Raw genomic sequence first — 17351 nt, forward strand, 5'->3', positions numbered from 1 at the left:
GGACAATTCTTAATCGCCAGAGACAACTCTAGACTTACCAACTCAAAGAGGGCACCAGAGAAATCTAATAACAAGCCTTACTAACTAGCCCTTCTCTGTCATTCGCTTCCCCGTATATTTACCTTTCCACAGTTTACAGCCCATGACCGCCTAAACTACTTTTCCTTTGTCTTGTTGTCTCTCTACAAATTATCGTGCTTTGTTAAGATGCTGTATATGTTCTAACCACCCTGCCTGCTGAAGAAGGTCATCCAGCAGATGTAGCCAGCAGGTCCAGCAGGTTAGTCCCTGAGCTGGACCCAGGCAACTGGAGGGTCCTCACCCCATCCACTTGGAATGCGTATTCCACCCACTGTTTGTACGCTAGGAGCCACTCTGGGGACAAACCTTGAGAGAGTAATAAGCCCCCATTGAGACCAACTGGACTGCGTGTGTGACTGCACCTTGTTAAGGCCTCTGTATAAACTTTCACAATTCTGGCAGGTGACTGTGGATACCCACTCATCTTGTAGAGGCTGGAGACAAGCCTTGAATGGACGTTCCCATGCTTTTTAAATCTGCCACATACTAATCTGAAGTGATCTGCCTCTTTCTTTGGTCTCTTCTTGCCCTCCTAAATGGGTACCAGTTTGTGAACCAATATCTTTGAGTTACTCATCACTCAGTTTCGCATATATATGCTCCATGCACACATTTACAACTTCTGCTTGTTTTTTTTTTTTTTTTTCCTGTTGTCTTCTGTTCTGTCAGTTGAATTCACAGGGCCCCAGACTGTGAACCCTAAGAGGGTACAGGGGGAAGTAACCTCCTCCATCCTAGCACCACGCGATCCTGCATGCTCAGTCATGTCTGACTTTTTGCGACTCCACGGACTGTAGCCCAACAGGCTTCTCTGTCCATGGAGTATCCTGGCAAGAATATTGGAATGGGTTGCCATTTCCTCCTCCAGGGAATCTTCCAGAACTAGAGCTCAAACCTCCATCTCCTGTGGCTCCTGAATTGGCAAATGGATTCTTTACCACTGGAGGCATGAAGTGAAAGCCCCCCAGCACCAGTAAGTCCAACTGAACCAAGAGCAGAAGCCAACTATGACCTGTGCACCATACTATGCAGTCTGGACCATCATGGTAGTAAGAGGAGGAGAGGAAAAGGAGGACAGGAAGACAGTCTTGCTGCTAATTGATATCTGAGATCTACATTCTAGTGACCCACAGAAGATTAGAGGAAAGATTTAGGCCTGGAAATTTACACGTCTCTAAACACGACTTGAGTCAGAGACATCATATTATAAAACTCCAATCCATTTACTATATGCCTCTGTAATTGCTCTCATGCCTGAGAACCCAAGGGTTACACACATCTACTCGGTATATTACAAGCAGATCTCATTTCATTGTGTTTCTCTTTAGTGTGCTTCACAGGTACTGCTTTTTTACAAATTGAGGGTTTGTGGCAACCCTGTGCCAAGTGAGTCTATCAGTGCTATATTTCTAACAGCATTTGGCCACTTCATGCCTCCATGTCACATTTTGGTAATTCCCACATTTCGAACTTTTCATTATTATGTTTGTTGTGATCTGTGACCAGTCATTTTGACGTTACTACTGTCTTTTGCTGAAGGCTCAGATGATGGGCAGCAGTATTTAGCAATAAAATATTTTTTAATTAAGGTAGGTACATGGAGGTGTTTTTTTTTTTTTCTTTTTACATGGAGGTTTTTAAGACATAATTGCATTGTATACTTGATAAACTATAGTGCAGTCTAAATATACCTTGTGTGTGCACTGGGAAACCAAAAGGTTTATGTAAATTGCTTTGTTGCAATATTGCTTTATTGTGGTCGTCTGTAACTGAGCCTGCAATACCCCCAATGTATGTACTATTGAATGTAAGGTGCCTTTCATTTTTGGTCTATTTCCACCCCAGCCCCCAAGGTATGGTTTCCTTATATGCTCCTGTTATTGTCTCTCAGTAATTGCAGCAAAGCAACAGAACTTTCTGTATTTATCATCTTTGGGCTGTAGGCTACAGAGATGAACATGTGGATGGAGAAGATAGGCGATAAGCATTAATGCTGATTAGAAAAGACTAGATCAAACGGTTGCTAAATCACTTTGTATCTACTGACATACAGTTTAATTTGAAGCAAAACCACAACTGTTTCTATTTCTACATACTTAAAACAATAGATATATGTTCTATAAACTGGCAAAAAGAAAATGTGCTTATTTTTAACTAAAAATACCACATTTGTTAATGCCAACTACAGTGGGAGTTACATTTAAAATAGTTTAAATAAGTTACTTGGAATCTAAAGGAAAAACAATCTTTTTGTTGCCCTAAGTTATTATAGAAATTTAAAATCTATATATACCACTGAAAGAGGGTAGTGAGATAACTATTTGACTGCCTACCATGTGCTAAGAATGTATGGCATGCCTCATGTGTTATTATTTTAAGTTTATTTTCTTTTGGTTTCTCATAACAACTTTATGAGCTATTGTTATGTTGTCCAGAAGCTTATTGTTATGATGTTAGCAAACTTATTCTTAGAGGGCCAAGGTCAAGAAATAGCCCAAGAATGCACGGCTAGTAAACAGCAGGAGTGGAGATGTGGACCCAAGTCCTGCCTGGACTCTAAAATTCATTCTCTGTGTACTATATTATGGGGCCAAATTATGTTGTGGTTTGAGATGCATACAAAATACTAGCTTACATTCTGCCAAACTGCTTAATAGGGAAAATAATTATATATATAAATATAAATATAATGTCATTTATGTAGCATTTAGGATCTAAGCATTTCAGCCTGGCCAGTTCAAGAAATACCCGTTCTCTCAGTTTCTATTCAAGGCAGCCACATGGGCTTAGATTGAAAATTCCTTTTAAAGATATGAATAAATATGAACAGTTTCTTTTCTTTCCTTTCCTACTCACTGTGGCATTAATATTGGCATTTTACTTCCTAAAATTGCATCCCGAGGTGATTCTCTCCCATAATGTCTGATAGGAAATACAAAACAAAAAAATCCAACTAGGATGTAGACACGTGCCTCCTGACTGTCACACACACAAGTTTTGAAGATGAGCAGACTAACAGATGTAATCGCACAATGTAATTCTGCTCAGCATTAAAAAGCAATGGACAATCAACACATGCAACAACATGGATAAATAGCAAACACATCGTGCTGAATGGGAAAAGACAGATACAAAAGGCTACATACTTCATGAGTCTACTGACATGACATTCTGGAGAAAGCAAAACTAAAGGGACAGAAACCAGATTAATTGTAGAGGATGGGGGTCGGGGGAGGAAACGGACTAAAAGGGTCATGAGGAAACTTCTACTTGATAGAAATATTTTATATCTTGATTGTGGTGGTGGTTACATGATTACATACATTTTTCAAAACTCAAAGGAGTTTTATTTGAAAAACAGAAGTTATGCCTTAATAATCTTGACTTTACACTGGGTTGAGGAGCTTCCCACACATCGTCGGTGGAAAAGTGATGCCTTCCAACTCCACAGGGACAAGCCTCCTTCATCAGGACCCTCTCAGACCTCAGCCTGTGCATCTCTTCATCTGGTTGTTCATCGTATCCTTTATCATACCCTGACTTCCCTGGTGGCTCAGACGGTAAAGCGTCTGTCTACAGTGCGGGAGACCCGGGTTCGAGCCCTGGGTTGGGGAGATCCCTTGGAGAAGGAAATGGCAATCCACTCCACTACTATTGCCTGGAAAATCCCATGGACAGAGGAGCCTGGTAGGCTACAGTCTATGGGGTCACAAAGAGTCAGATATGACTGAGCGACTTCATTCACTTTAATAAGCCAGAAAACATGAAAAAAAAAAACACTAAGAAAATAATCATGACTTTAAACTTGTTAAAAATCCAAGTTAAAAAGAAAATACATGTATAGAAAAGGAGATGGGGGCGGGGCTTGTAAATTCTAGGCTCCAGAAATGACATCTGGAGAGGGAGCTGTGGTGGGTGTGGACTTTAGAATGCAATTTAAGGAAACTAAATGCCAATATTAATGCCATGATGTCTAGGAAAGGAAAGAAGAGAGACTAATTATTCATATTTAATCACATCTTTGAAAGGTATGGTCAAGCTAAGCCCACATGGCTGTCTTGACTAGAAATTGATTAAAGAGAATGATGTTCCCTTTTATAGTCTGTGGAAATGATACTTAAACATAAAGCAAATACCTTATTGGAGAGCTAGGTAGCTCCTGGGATATCTGAGCAGTCCTTCTTCCTCTATTATTTCCATCAATTGATGGTCCCATCCCTAATAATGTCATCAAATGCAATTCAATCAACATCTCTGATTTTTATTCTCATTTTTGCTGTCAGCCAATTTCTGAATTCTGTGTAGTGAGGAAAGGTCCTCTCTCTTCATGTTAAATAGGTTCTGTCATATTCAGTTCAACACAAGTTTGTTGTGGCCAACTTCTCTGACCAACAGAAAGCAGAGAGAGGGTAAAACAGAAGTTCAATACACCCTGCCCTTCCCCCACAGTCCACTTGTGGAGGAGGATGCACTTGTGCAACCAAGGCCACTCCTTTGGATGTTGTCTGCTCAGGCTGGAGGACCAGCGGGAGTCAACTTGCACTTAGGATTGAGGAGTTTCGTAAATGAGGTTACCTTGGTGGAGGAACTAGATAAAGCATTGACCCAGCGTCTGAAAGGAGTATGACTTGGATTACAGAGAAGCGGCTCCTGTTGGTGGGTTAAAGGAGAAGGTGTTTTGTTTTGTTTTGATATGCTCTTTTTTAAGGAGTTGTAGCTCGAGAGTAACCGAGAGTAATATAGACATGAGAGGAAGGGATGCTCAGCCTCATTTCAGAAGTAAAGACAGCACAGGTCTTTGTATTGAGGATCCAGCAGCAGGACATGCCAGGAGCAAGAACTAGAGGAAGAGAATGCAGATGCCTCTCAATAACAAAGAGGCTGTATTCTTGAGCTGTCCAACTACACACTAATTGGAATCTCTGAAGAATTATCCACATTATAATGGTGAGGTATGCAGAATGAGTGAGAGAAAGCTTTGAAAAGTGTGTGAAAAGGGATAACAGATGGCACTTGGGTACTAATAGAATAGAAAAGTCTGACTGTTAAGAAAGGAAGAAAATAAAAAAAAAAATGAGAGACTCAGCACGTAAAACGAAAGAGCCCTGGACATTTCATCAAGAGGGTGCTTAGAGTCCTTGGCATGGCTAACTTCCAGCTCCACTAATTACAGTCTGATGGCCAATTCTGGATGCTATTCTTTATTTTCCAGGCTTGGGCATTTCCACTCTTGCCTTTGGAATGCCATTCAAGATTGTGGTTTCTAAATGAATTCATGCCACACACGGCTGGTTGAAAGATACTATAAAAACAACAACAACAAAAAATAACTGAGTGAAATGGCAGCTAAAGACCAAACCTGTGGATGTTTCAATGCTGCTTTTATTGAATTAATGCAAGTACTGAATTAAGCTAGTACTTGCCAGTCAAATACTAACTAGAACTCTGGCACATGGCCAAAGAGCATTCATCTGTGAAGGGGCTGGCAGCCTGGGTACCTACGGACAATGGTGCTTGCCTTGTTATTCCTGAAATTGGGGAGGAACTGAACCATTGTAACTAAACTCTGTGCAAGTCAGGGATGCTACACCCTGATTTAAGAGTCAAGTCTCAGAGTGAGTTAACTCCTTGATTTGGCTCTACTCCACACAGAAGTTTAATTTCAGGCACCTATGAATCCTTGAAAACCTACAAGACATCAAAGTCAACTCAAGTATAAATCACTTCAGTCGTGTCCGACTCTGTGCGACCCCATAGACAGCAGCCCACCTGGCTCCGCTGTCCCTGGGATTCTCCAGGCAAGAACACTGGAGTGGGTTGCCATTTCCTTCTCCATAAGTATAAGTCTAGGATTTCTATATACTTAGAGGAATTCCAGGTTTCCCTCACAAGAATTCTCAAGTCTGGAATTACATTCATTTTTTAAAAATTAATTTTTATTGGAATATAGTTGCTTTACAATGTTATGTTAGTTTCCACTGTACAGTAAAATGAATCAGCTATATGTACACATATATCTCCTCTTTTTGGATTTCCTTCCCATTTAGGTAATCACAGAGCATTCAGTAGAGTTTCCTGTGCTATACAATAGGTTCTCATTAGCTATATATTTTATACAGATTATTACTAGTACATATATTTCAACCCCAATCTCCCAATTCACCCCGAAATTCTCCCCCTCGGTATCCATTTGTTTGATCTCTATGTCTGTGTCACTATCTCTGTGTTGCAAATGAAATCATCTATACCGTTTTTCTATGTTTCACATATATGTGTTAATATATGATATTTCCTCTTTCTGACTTACTTCATTCTGTATGACACTCTAGGTCCATCCACATCTCTGCAAATGACCCAATTTCATTCCTTTTTATTGCTGAGTAGTATGGAATTGAAAAGCCTCTTGATGAAAGTGAAAGTGGAGAGTGAAAAAGTTGGCTTAAAGCTCAACATTCAGAAAACGAAGATCATGGCATCTGGTCCCATCACTTCATGGGAAATAGATGGGGAAACAATGGAAACAGTGTCAGACTTTATTTTTTGGCGCTCCAAAATCACTGCAGATGGTGACTGCAGCCATGAAATTAAAAGACGCTTACTCCTTGGAAGGAAAGTTATGACCAACCTAGATAGCACATTCATAAGCAGAGACATTACTTTGCCAACAAAGGTCCGTCTAGTCAAGGCTATGGTTTTTCCACTGGTCATGTATGGATGTGAGAGTTGGACTGTGAAGAAGGCTGAGTGCCGAAGAATTGATGCTTTTGAACTGTGGTGTTGGAGAAGACTCTTGAGAGTCCCTTGGACTGCAAGGAGATCCAACCAGTCCATTCTAAAGGCGATCAGCCCTGGGATTTCTTTGGAAGGAATGATGCTAAAGCTGAAACTCCAGTACTTTGGCCACCTCATGCAAAGAGTTGACTCATTGGAAAAGACTCTGATGCTGGGAGGGATTGGGGGCAGGAGGAGAAGGAGACGACAGAGGATGAGATGGCTGGATGGCATCACTGACTCGATGGACATGAGTCTGGGTGAACTCCAGGAGTTGGTGATGGACAGGAGTTGGTGATGGACAGGGAGGCCTGGTGTGCTGTGATTCATGGGGTCACAAAGAGTCGGCTACGACTGAGCGACTGAACTGAACTGAACTGACTGATGGAATTGCACTCATCTTTAAGTTCATTTTGTTTGATATTAATATAGCTGCCTCCAACTCTTTTATGGTCACTGTTTGTGTGGTATCTTTCCCCCATAATTTTCTGTTCAGTTTATTTGTGCCTTGGAATCTCTTTTAGAGGACATATAGATGGACCTATTCTTTTATCAGTTTGGCAATCTCTGACTTTTGATTTGACTGTTCAGACCATTTACCTTTAACGTTATTACTGATATGGTCAGAATCACATTTGTCATATTACCATTCATTTTCTGAAATTGAAACTTCAATACTTTGGCCACCTGATGCGAAGAGCTGACTCATTGGAAAATACTCTCATGTTGGGAAAGATTGAAGAGGCCGGAGAAGGGGACAACAGAGGATGAGATTAGATGGCATCTAACAGAGATAGTTAGATGGCATCATTGACTCAATGGACATGAGTTTGAGCAAACTATGTGAGACAGTGAAGGACAGGGAAGCCTAGCACGGTGCAGTCCATGGGGTCATGAGTCAGACATGACTGAGCGACTAAACAAATTTGTTTTGTATGATAAATGAGGCCAAAGTTGCTATTATTTTTAGTGAGAGTACCTTTCCCATCTTTCCCTGTTTACTCCTTGCTCTTTGCCCTGCCCCACTGCTGCTTCAAGAAGTAGTTAAAGAAATAATTATTTGACACTTGGACTAGTATGGCATGTGTATATGTGTATAATGGTTATTAACTTGAGAGAATATGGGAGTAATTTTCCTTCCTGTTGCCAATTCTAGGATGAGGGAAAGAATTTGATGGCTATCATTCTTTTACTATGAAAGAAAAATTAAAAAACTTAAAAAACCTACAGTATACCATTTCTTTGTGATTTGAAGTATGTCAAAATAGAAATATGGAAAAAAATAAATAGGTATGCTCAGAAACAAGATAACGTAATGTTAGTAATTTCTGGTGCTGGTGAAATGATTGTTTTAAAATTATTTTTTTCTGAATTTCAAATTGTTTTACAATGTGAATATGTTTCCTTTTACCCTAAAAGATTTTTTCCTAATCTAAAAATTGTCACTCATTTTTAAAAAACAATTCAAATAGCTACTCTAAAGAAGAAAACAGAAATTATCTGCAGTCCCTTTAATGATCACTTCTATTTGGTGAACATTGTTACTAAAATCTGCTTATGATTATCACATTAATTTTATTATCAGACACCACAAAGGATAAGAAAAGCAAATGTTGTGTCTATGCTCTAGACTTAAAAATAACGTTTCTATGTCTGCCACTTATTTTTACAGAGAATATTTCCCGATTCTCTCTACTACTTCCACTGCACTTTGCTCCTGGGTGAAGGGTGAAATGGGAAAAGAATTATTGAGCTCACAGTCAGAGAGAAAAGACAGTGCATTGGGACCATGTACTGACACAAATTTGGTCCAGGACCTTACAGATAACCTCTTCATAAGTCAGTCTTTTTCTTCCATAAAAATCTCTCCTTCACTTACTCTACTGCGTAGTTTGAGGATATAATCTTTTGTAAGATAAACACATGTTATTAAACTTCTTCCAGCATTTACTTCTAGCCCTTATATATGAAATTATTTCTTTAATCTATAGGCATAGAGAAAATAACTTTTTTCACTTAGTTTTTTTTTTTTTTTTGGTTTGTTTTATACTATGTGGTCCAATCTATTATTATACAGCAGATAATTTATTATTAAAACATCTTATTAGGAGACGATATGTAGTAATAATGGATTCTGAGGTTTTTGTCTCAAGTTTGCAAAAGACTAATCTCATTGCTATATTGTGTACAGGAAACACCACAGACAGACTGCATTTGCTTTTTGTTTTTTTCCGTTTAGAAGCATTAAAGTGGAAACCTACCAAGGAGCTAAAAAAAAAAAGGTTGGTGCTCTGGAAGAAATACTAATCTTAGACAAAATTCGTGTACTTAAAATCACAGCAGTCACAGTTTTCTTTGAAAGAGTCATTTTTTTTATTAACATATAAGACAGGATGCTCAATTACCTTGACGTAAAATACACAGCTGATGCACAAGATAAGATAGAATTATACAAAAATACCAAACTTCTGACTTCAAATCGGTGTACAGGATGCACCATATATAGGATATTCAAAATAGTTTTTTGCTTTCTCAGCTATTTCTAATTATGTCATCTTAAATCATTGTTACCTGATAACCAATTTCTTTTTTAACATGTGTTGAAATCAGGCACTTAATAAATGACTAGAATCAAGAGAGTTAGTGCTTCTTTGTTCTTGAATGCAATCAAAATATTTTCTTCTAGCAAGTTGGTCCAATAGAAGCCATGTAGAAATGCACGCACCCTTGAGCTGTTCATTTTAATGAGTTTATTCTGAGGTAAATAGACAAGCAGTGAATATACTTTATGTTAGACCATGCAGAAAAGTTTATTAGAGTGAATATGATACATGTTTCAGGGCAATAGTTATTATATACAAGGTTTTTCTTTTTAATAAAATGGACACTTTTTTTTACACTATCTGTTAACAATTTTACAACCAGACACTAGCAACATGCAGTACACCATTCTCCCTTCAGGCCAGTGTTCCTCCTAAGGAACACAGAGGGTGGCTGTTACGTATTGAATAAAGGCAGGGGTGTCTCTCAATTAAACACCAAGTATCGGGATGTACTGTGTGAAATGGTTCTAGAATGAAGAAGATCTGAGCTGTTGCTTCAAATGATTGTTTTTACTCGAGCCAAAGCATGTTAAACTTCAGGAAATTAACCCTAGTTAACAGACAGGTAAGAATACACTTTTACTCTTATTTAATCAACAATTTACTTGTGTGAAGTACATGTGGTAGTATTGTGGCCAGATATGATGTGGGCTAAAAATGCTTACAGTATTTTGAGGAGTAATGGTGTGTACATAAAAGATAAATAGCTTCAGCCCCTCCCCCACATTTTTTTTTTTCTGTCTCTCAAAATGCAAGATGTCTCAGGGACATGGCAGGAAGATTGTCACCTGTCGTTGGGCCAGTGATGCTAAGACCTCTCAGAAAGTCACCATCAGTGTCTGTGTGGTGACTCCCTACTGCTTGGCTACTCTGTAGCAGAAAGAAACAATTATACCACTCCCTCTTCCCCATCCCATCCTCTTTCCATCTCCTGAAATACAGAGCTGGGGACAGGGACTGTCAGTAGGGGACTGTTGAATTCTGGCTTTCAGCCTTCATTTGGAATATTTCTTTAAAAAGTTTGGTTCCCAGTCTCTGCATAGATCAAACTGAAATAAAAGATTAAATGCGGAGTCTCAGTCTCTTGCACAAAAGCTCCTGAAATTCCAGACTTACTCTTTTTTCATCAAGATGTAATTTGAAATATGGTAACATCAAACACAATCATAGTTATGAGTGTCCCTGGTATCCGCCCAGTATTGCCATGATTTCCATGGTGTCAGATAATTAAAGGATTTCCAAGACTCAACTCACCAAGAAGGAACATCCAACCCTCAAGGCCTTGCAAGGGGCACCAGGCTTCAGATGGCCTTGCCAAGAAGACCCAGATTAAAACCAAACATCCTCACTGTACAGATGAGAAGAGAAGAAGCCTACTGGAGGGCAGAAAGCAGAGAGATCCTGCAAATGGCCCCTGGGTCCTACTGCCCAGTCAGCATGATATTGAAATGCTCTACCCTGCGATGGGAGGAAATGCAAGGAAGTCCTGTGTAATGTTCTGAACTTAATAGATATGGGAGAAAGGCTTGAATGTATTTTGAAAGGAAAGAAAAAGCTGATCTCAAAGCAAAGAGCCCAACATTAGAAGTGATAACTCATCCTTGTATTAATATATTTTTGGAATGGTAAAACTTCAGCATGTGCTAAGCGTGTATTTGTTGTGGGAGGGTTGATCCTGGGATGTAGTGGGTTTGGGAGCTCAGGTTTAAGAACTGGATGTCCCGGGGACCACATGTTGTGGGGACAATGCGCTGGGGGCTGAAGAGCCTCCACACACACCTTTACTTTTCCTCAAGGTTGATGGCCAAAGGCTGTTGCTTGGAATTGCTAAATTCAAGGTTAAATTTTAAATTGAGGATCAAAAATACTGACTCTTTCACCAGATTACAATGTTAGATTTTAACTTTTTTTTTACTGTTGTACTTAAGATGTTGCACAACAGTGCTCCCATTCAGAAATGGCAGCCTTCAGCCTTCTGGAATACAATGCAGAGTTCATTTCCAGTGGTGGTTTCAGAATTTCTGGGTAGGAAGTGATCAGGGACAGCAAACTGATTAGAATCCTGTTGCCCAGTTGATTCACCTTAAAGTTGTGTTCGCATGAAAATGCCTGCAGTTTACAGTTAACTTGTATATTTTAATTAAAAAGTAGTAGCATCATTTTGAGGATTTTAAAGCTCCTCTTTTTGATTTTAGATTATATTGTAATTTCCATGGATGAAGATGGGGACTAAGGGGTGCTGATGGAGACCCATGGAAGGGCTAAATCCTGCCAGCCCCACACTGCTGATAGTGTCCCAATAATGGTTTGTAAATTCCTTAAAGATGCTCCATCTCTGAAGTGCCTTTCATCTTGCCCCTTATTCCACTTACTGTACCAACACTTTAGATTGCTACAGAAGAAGGGAGAACTGACATCCTGTGTAAGTGATCAAGTCACAGCAGCTGGAATTCACAGCAAACAGAGCGCACATTTTAAACAGATTTTTCTCCAGGAGCTTCTTAAAAGTGTCCCTTGGGGAGAAGACTAGAAGAGGGAGACTTCAGAAGAGTTGAAAATCAACGAAGGATACATAGGATACTAGTTCTAAGAGACTGATTTGCCCGGAAGCCTCTTTATTTGAACAATACTGTGACTGTCCTGGACACAGGAACCATGCTCTGAGTCTGAGTCTTCCCTAGTTTTCTCAGTGTTGTGCAAAGAAAAGACAGCTCATTCACAAGGAGCAGATTACAACATGTTTGACTGAGAGGATATCCGGTAGGAAAGCGCAGTGTACAGATGCCAGGGGGCACACACTGAAAATTGTGATCCTTCTGGGGCCGCCTGCAGAGAACACACCAGCTCTTCTCTCAGCCTCTCCTCCCACCCAACTTTACTCAAGCATTCTGCAACCACCTCTTGCTTTGGTGCAAATATTTGTTTCCCAATTAAGCTTGCTGCTGCTGCTGCTAAGTCGCTTCAGTCGTGTCCGACTCCATGCGACCCCATAGATGGCAGCCCACCAGGCTCTGCCATCCCTGGGATTCTCCAGGCAAGAACACTGGAGTGGGTTGCCATTTCCTTCTCCAATGCATGAAAGTGAAAAGTGAAAGGGAAGTCACTCAGTCATGTCCAACCTTCGCAACCCCATGGACTGCAGCCTACCAGGCTCCTCTGTCCAAGGGATTTCCCAGGCAAGAGTACTGGAGTGGGTTGCCATTGCCTTCTCCCCCAATTAAGCTTAGGTATTGGTTTTATAAAAGGTAAAATTATAAATTACTATGGTTGAATAAACATCAAATTTTATAAAAGTATGTCCTCCCACAAGCCTCATTTCAAACACAATTATGACACAGAAAATATTCAAAGATTAAATTGCCCGAGAATCTAGGGCTTGGAGAAAATAACTGAATAAATTGGATCGCTGAGGTTCAAACTGAATCATAGAAATTACAAATATTTACAGAGAATGACCTTTCATGGTATGGCTCCAGGGCTCTGGATTCCTAGAGAAAGTGAAACAGCTTCTTTGCGGCTGTGTAGGTCTGATTTTCATTTCATTTCTTCAAAATTATATACATTTTTACTTTCAACTCCTTCCTTTTCCAGCAAGTTTGTATCATTTTATTAATATTAAAGGAATATTACAATGTTAGAAATTAAGATGGAAAAATGGGAAACTGTGAGCACTTTGTCTACTGGGCTTGAGGGTAGCATTTTAAGAATAATCTGAAATCTGATTATATTGTGCATGTTTGTGTATGTATATATATACATGCTATATTTTTATTTATCTATCATATTCATCTATCATCTATTTATATCATTATCATCTAATCTGGGTTGGGAAGATCCCCTGGAGAAGCAAATGGCAACCCACTCCAGTATTCTTGCCTGGAGAAGCCCACGGACAGAGGAGCCTGGCAGGCTACAATCCAGAGGGTTGCAAAGAGTCGGACACGACTAAGTGACTTAGCACACGCGCAGTCTATCTCAATGGTGTGTTGAAGCCAGCTTATACTGATACAGGAGAACTGACAAATATATTTTCAGGAGTTCTACAAGCTGGTTAGGGTTATGTTAGTAGCTTGAAAATGGCCATGACAAAACAATTTAGATCATGAAAACTGGCTAATGACACAAATCAGGGATTTTTCTTTTTTTTTCCCTCCAGGAAAGTCAGCTGTTAAATAATTTACCAGTATACCATTATAGGTTTGGTATTGGAAGGGACTTCTTACATAGTTCAGTCTATAGCAAAAGCAACAATTAATTTTTAAACATATCAAAGTTAAAAAAAGAAATTTTTTTTGCAATTTAATTTAACCAATAAAAGTTCATAATTGTATCACTTTTCTTATTAAATGTTTTAAAATAATAGAGTTTTATATATTTCCTAATCATTGATTATGTTTTAGGACATCTGTACAAAGCTAATTTGGGATAACTGCTGACATTATTTTAGCCAAAGCTTCTACATTCATGATATCTAGATATTACATAACTATATGCTAAAGTTAAATATTAAAGCAAGTGAAAAGAATATGCAAAGTGGGTGAATCAAACTTTTCTTGTGGTGTAGCTTTTGTGTGTTTATTTCTTGTAAACTGTCACTTGGTGTTGAGGTATTTTTTCTTCAACCTGTGTCTGGGCATGCATGCATGCGTGTGTGTGTGTGTGTGTGTGTGCGTGCATGTGTGTTTATACACCTACGTGCACAGATGCATAGACACATACACACATAAGCCTCTAAAGATTACAATATTAGGGAAACAGGATATCTGGCTCATTTAACCGTTTACTTAAAAACCATGAATGACTTATGCTGAAAACTGTGTAGAGCTTATAAGTAGCGCTTTAATCTGGCCAAATACCTCTTCCCCTCTTTTCTAATATGTTAAAAATGTCATCTTTTCTATTTTTCCCCTTTGGGTTAACAATATATTTAGTTGAAATCTGCATACTCCTGGTTCAGTGAATGCCTTATCTAGGAGTCAGAGAACAAGTGTGAATTAAAAAAAATTTTATCTATCAGATTTATTTCTAAGAATGTGCTGAGCTTGGAACAGAGCTGCTAAGCAGGCTGGGCACTGGAGGTGTGCACCGTGATGACTCCAAATATGAGAGATGCTTTGTTGAGCAGACAAAAGACAGGTGGAAAGAATGATTTTCGAACTTGGAGACAGATGGTGGGAATGAAGAAAATTCTAATACAGGACATTTCTGAACAAATGACAGGCCAGCAAGAGGATACGAAATCTCTGGAGAGACAGCCTTTCTTTTAGCCACTGATGTCCTCAGCACTCCCCAGGTGCTTGTCTTTGACCATCAGGATTTTAGATGCAGATGTAGAGAGCCATGGGGTAGGCTGCCTCTGAGTCCACAGATAATTCCCTGGAAATTAGTTTTTAAAAAAGAAATCCGTGGCATTTGATTATTTTCCATTGATTTGCTGCTTTATGAGAAAAGTAGAGCCCAGGATTTTCTAGATGAGTATGGATTCTGATCTTGTGACAGTTAATCAGGTAGAGAGATGGAGTTGCTGCAGAAGTAGCAGCCAATTTTACAGCAGTAGTTCACACATACATTCATTCATTTGTTGTTGTTTTTGTTGTTTTTTTCAAGAAATGGAGCAACCTAGGAACTTATGCTACAGTAGAGTCCGATGCACCATAATGATTACTTCAAGAACAAAGAAGCTCATACAAAAGTGTGATGTCTTTCTGTTGGTGTGAGGTTTCAAACTTGAAAGTCTTTAAAATGCATTTCTGGAGATATATTTAAATATTGATATGCCACACTCAAAAAGCAGTGGCTTGTTGGTAAAATGCAATACTGAAATGAAATACTGTCTTTTCATAAAAAGCATTGTGTTTGGAAAATTAAATACCTTTACAAAGATTAAAAATAAACATACTCTCACAGCTTGAGGGTTTGAATGAACCATGTACCAAAGAGTTGAATCAACTCTTACTTTGGGTTACATCCTGGGACCCTTCATGTTCAAAAGCTGCCCAGCAAAGATGACCAGCATTTCTGCAGCATCCATCAACATTATCATAAATCATTTTTGCATATACTGCACACATGAGTTTTCATGGCAAATCAGTGCTATGTCACATAAAACTGCTGTTATTTTTAGTATAAAAGGGTTTTGAGTTTCAGAGTTCAATATCAAAACTGTGTTCTATAAAAGCTTAAATTAATCCATTCAGTGCACTTGCTTTTCAACAAGTGTTTCTTGATTTTCTCTCCTAGATAAAATTTCAGCTCAATTGTACTATTTTACAAACACTTTGGAAAGAAAATTTTCCAAGTACAGAACCCAACATAAAGATGCTGACTGTATTCTCTGTGATTTGATTCTATTTTCAGTCTATACTGTATATAGGAAAATTTTTCTCATTTAAATGTGGGGAAGTGATCTTTTTCAGGTAAAATTCCTTTCTTTGCATTTACATATGTTGACTATCATGCTGAATGTGGATATCCATCAGGAATCAATGGAAAAAGCTTAATTTATACTATTTTGAAAGTAAATATTTCAATGATCATAAAAATCTTTTTCTGTATTCCTTAAATACTTTGGTAATTTAATATATAAACATATTTGTACAGGTTATTTTTCATCTTCAAAACACTTTGTAATTTTGCTTACTCAACAAAAATGAGTAATTATTTTAAAATATTTTTCAACATTTTATAAAATATATCTTTACGGTACTGTTTTTGGATCTTGCTTGATCTGTTATTTTCTAAGTGACTAATCCCTGATGGATTACATAAAGTTATGTGACTATGTCTTTGATTGTGTTTATTAATTTCTTGTCACATATTTGAGGCAAACCTGAGGATTATTGAATAATTATTTCTTCTCTTCCAAATATTTCATTTCTCCATTTTCTTCTTTAGTGGTCTTTTGAAGAATCCAATCTTAGAGAAAATATGAAACATAACACAATTAGTTATTTGAATTTAGGTAATAAATATTAATCTCAGATAAAATTTAGCTTAGTAAAATGTTAGCAACTGTGGGAATACAAATAAAATAATCGAGAGGTATTCTTTTCAACTGACCTATTAGATAATATTGAATGTCAAGAAATGACAGTTATTGGACTTCCCTGGTGGTCCAGTGGTTGAGAATCCGCCTGCCAACGCAGGGGAGTTGAGTTCGATCCCTGGTCTGGGAGGATTCCACACGCCTCAGTGAGACTAAGCCCCTGTGCCACAACTACTGGGCTTGACTGACGCAGCTAATGAAGCCTGCATGCCTAGAGCCTGTGCTCTGCAACAGGGGAGCCACCAGAGCGAGAAGCTTGTGCATTGCAACGAAGACCCAGTGCACCCAAAATAAATAAATAAAATTGAAAAAAAAAAACCCCACAAACAACACCCCCCCCCAGTAGATTAGATGATACAGAAGAACAGATTAAAAAAAAAAAAAGAAACTAATATATGTAGCAAACTTAAAGGGCTCTGGAAAAATATTTTGGGAGACGCGTAAACTGTCGTTATCCAGCCCTGTCTTGACTTTGCCATCATCTTTCTTTTTCAAGCACGTGTCAGAGAAATTTCCATCGAGTAATCAATGGTCATAAATTGAGGTCATTAGAGATGATGGTGAATCTGGTAGGTACACTATGGCTAGGAGGTTGGGGAGATTTCTGAGTTGTCTGGGTTAACTTTAATAAGGTATATTTTATTTTTGGCTCTGCTTTGCTGGGTCTTCTTTGCTGCGCGGGCTTTTCTCTAGTTGCGGTGAGCGGGGGCTACTCTTCGTTGTGATGCTTCCGCTTCTCCTTGTGGTGCCTTCTCCTGTTGTGGAGTGGGCTCTGGGAGTTGCTGCACATGGGCTCAGCAGCTGTGGTTCCTGGGTAGCACCGGCTTAATATTTGTGGCACATGGACTCAG

At 38.8% G+C, this 17351-nt stretch overlaps 1 protein-coding gene across 1 annotated transcript in view; it reads right to left on the reverse strand.

The window, feature by feature from the left end:
- Positions 1-9146: 9146 nt before the first annotated feature.
- ITGA1 (integrin subunit alpha 1) overlaps positions 9147-17351 on the reverse strand; it is a 172425-nt gene continuing 164220 nt past the window's right edge. The window contains exon 29 of the mRNA XM_055554969.1: positions 9147-16370. Within this exon, the coding sequence (XP_055410944.1) occupies positions 16326-16370 (45 nt within the window). The 3' untranslated portion in view covers positions 9147-16325. The remainder of the gene's footprint in view (positions 16371-17351) is intronic.

The sequence above is a fragment of the Bubalus kerabau genome, chromosome 18 (genome assembly GCF_029407905.1).
Source record: "Bubalus kerabau isolate K-KA32 ecotype Philippines breed swamp buffalo chromosome 18, PCC_UOA_SB_1v2, whole genome shotgun sequence".
NCBI lineage: Eukaryota > Metazoa > Chordata > Mammalia > Artiodactyla > Bovidae > Bubalus > Bubalus kerabau.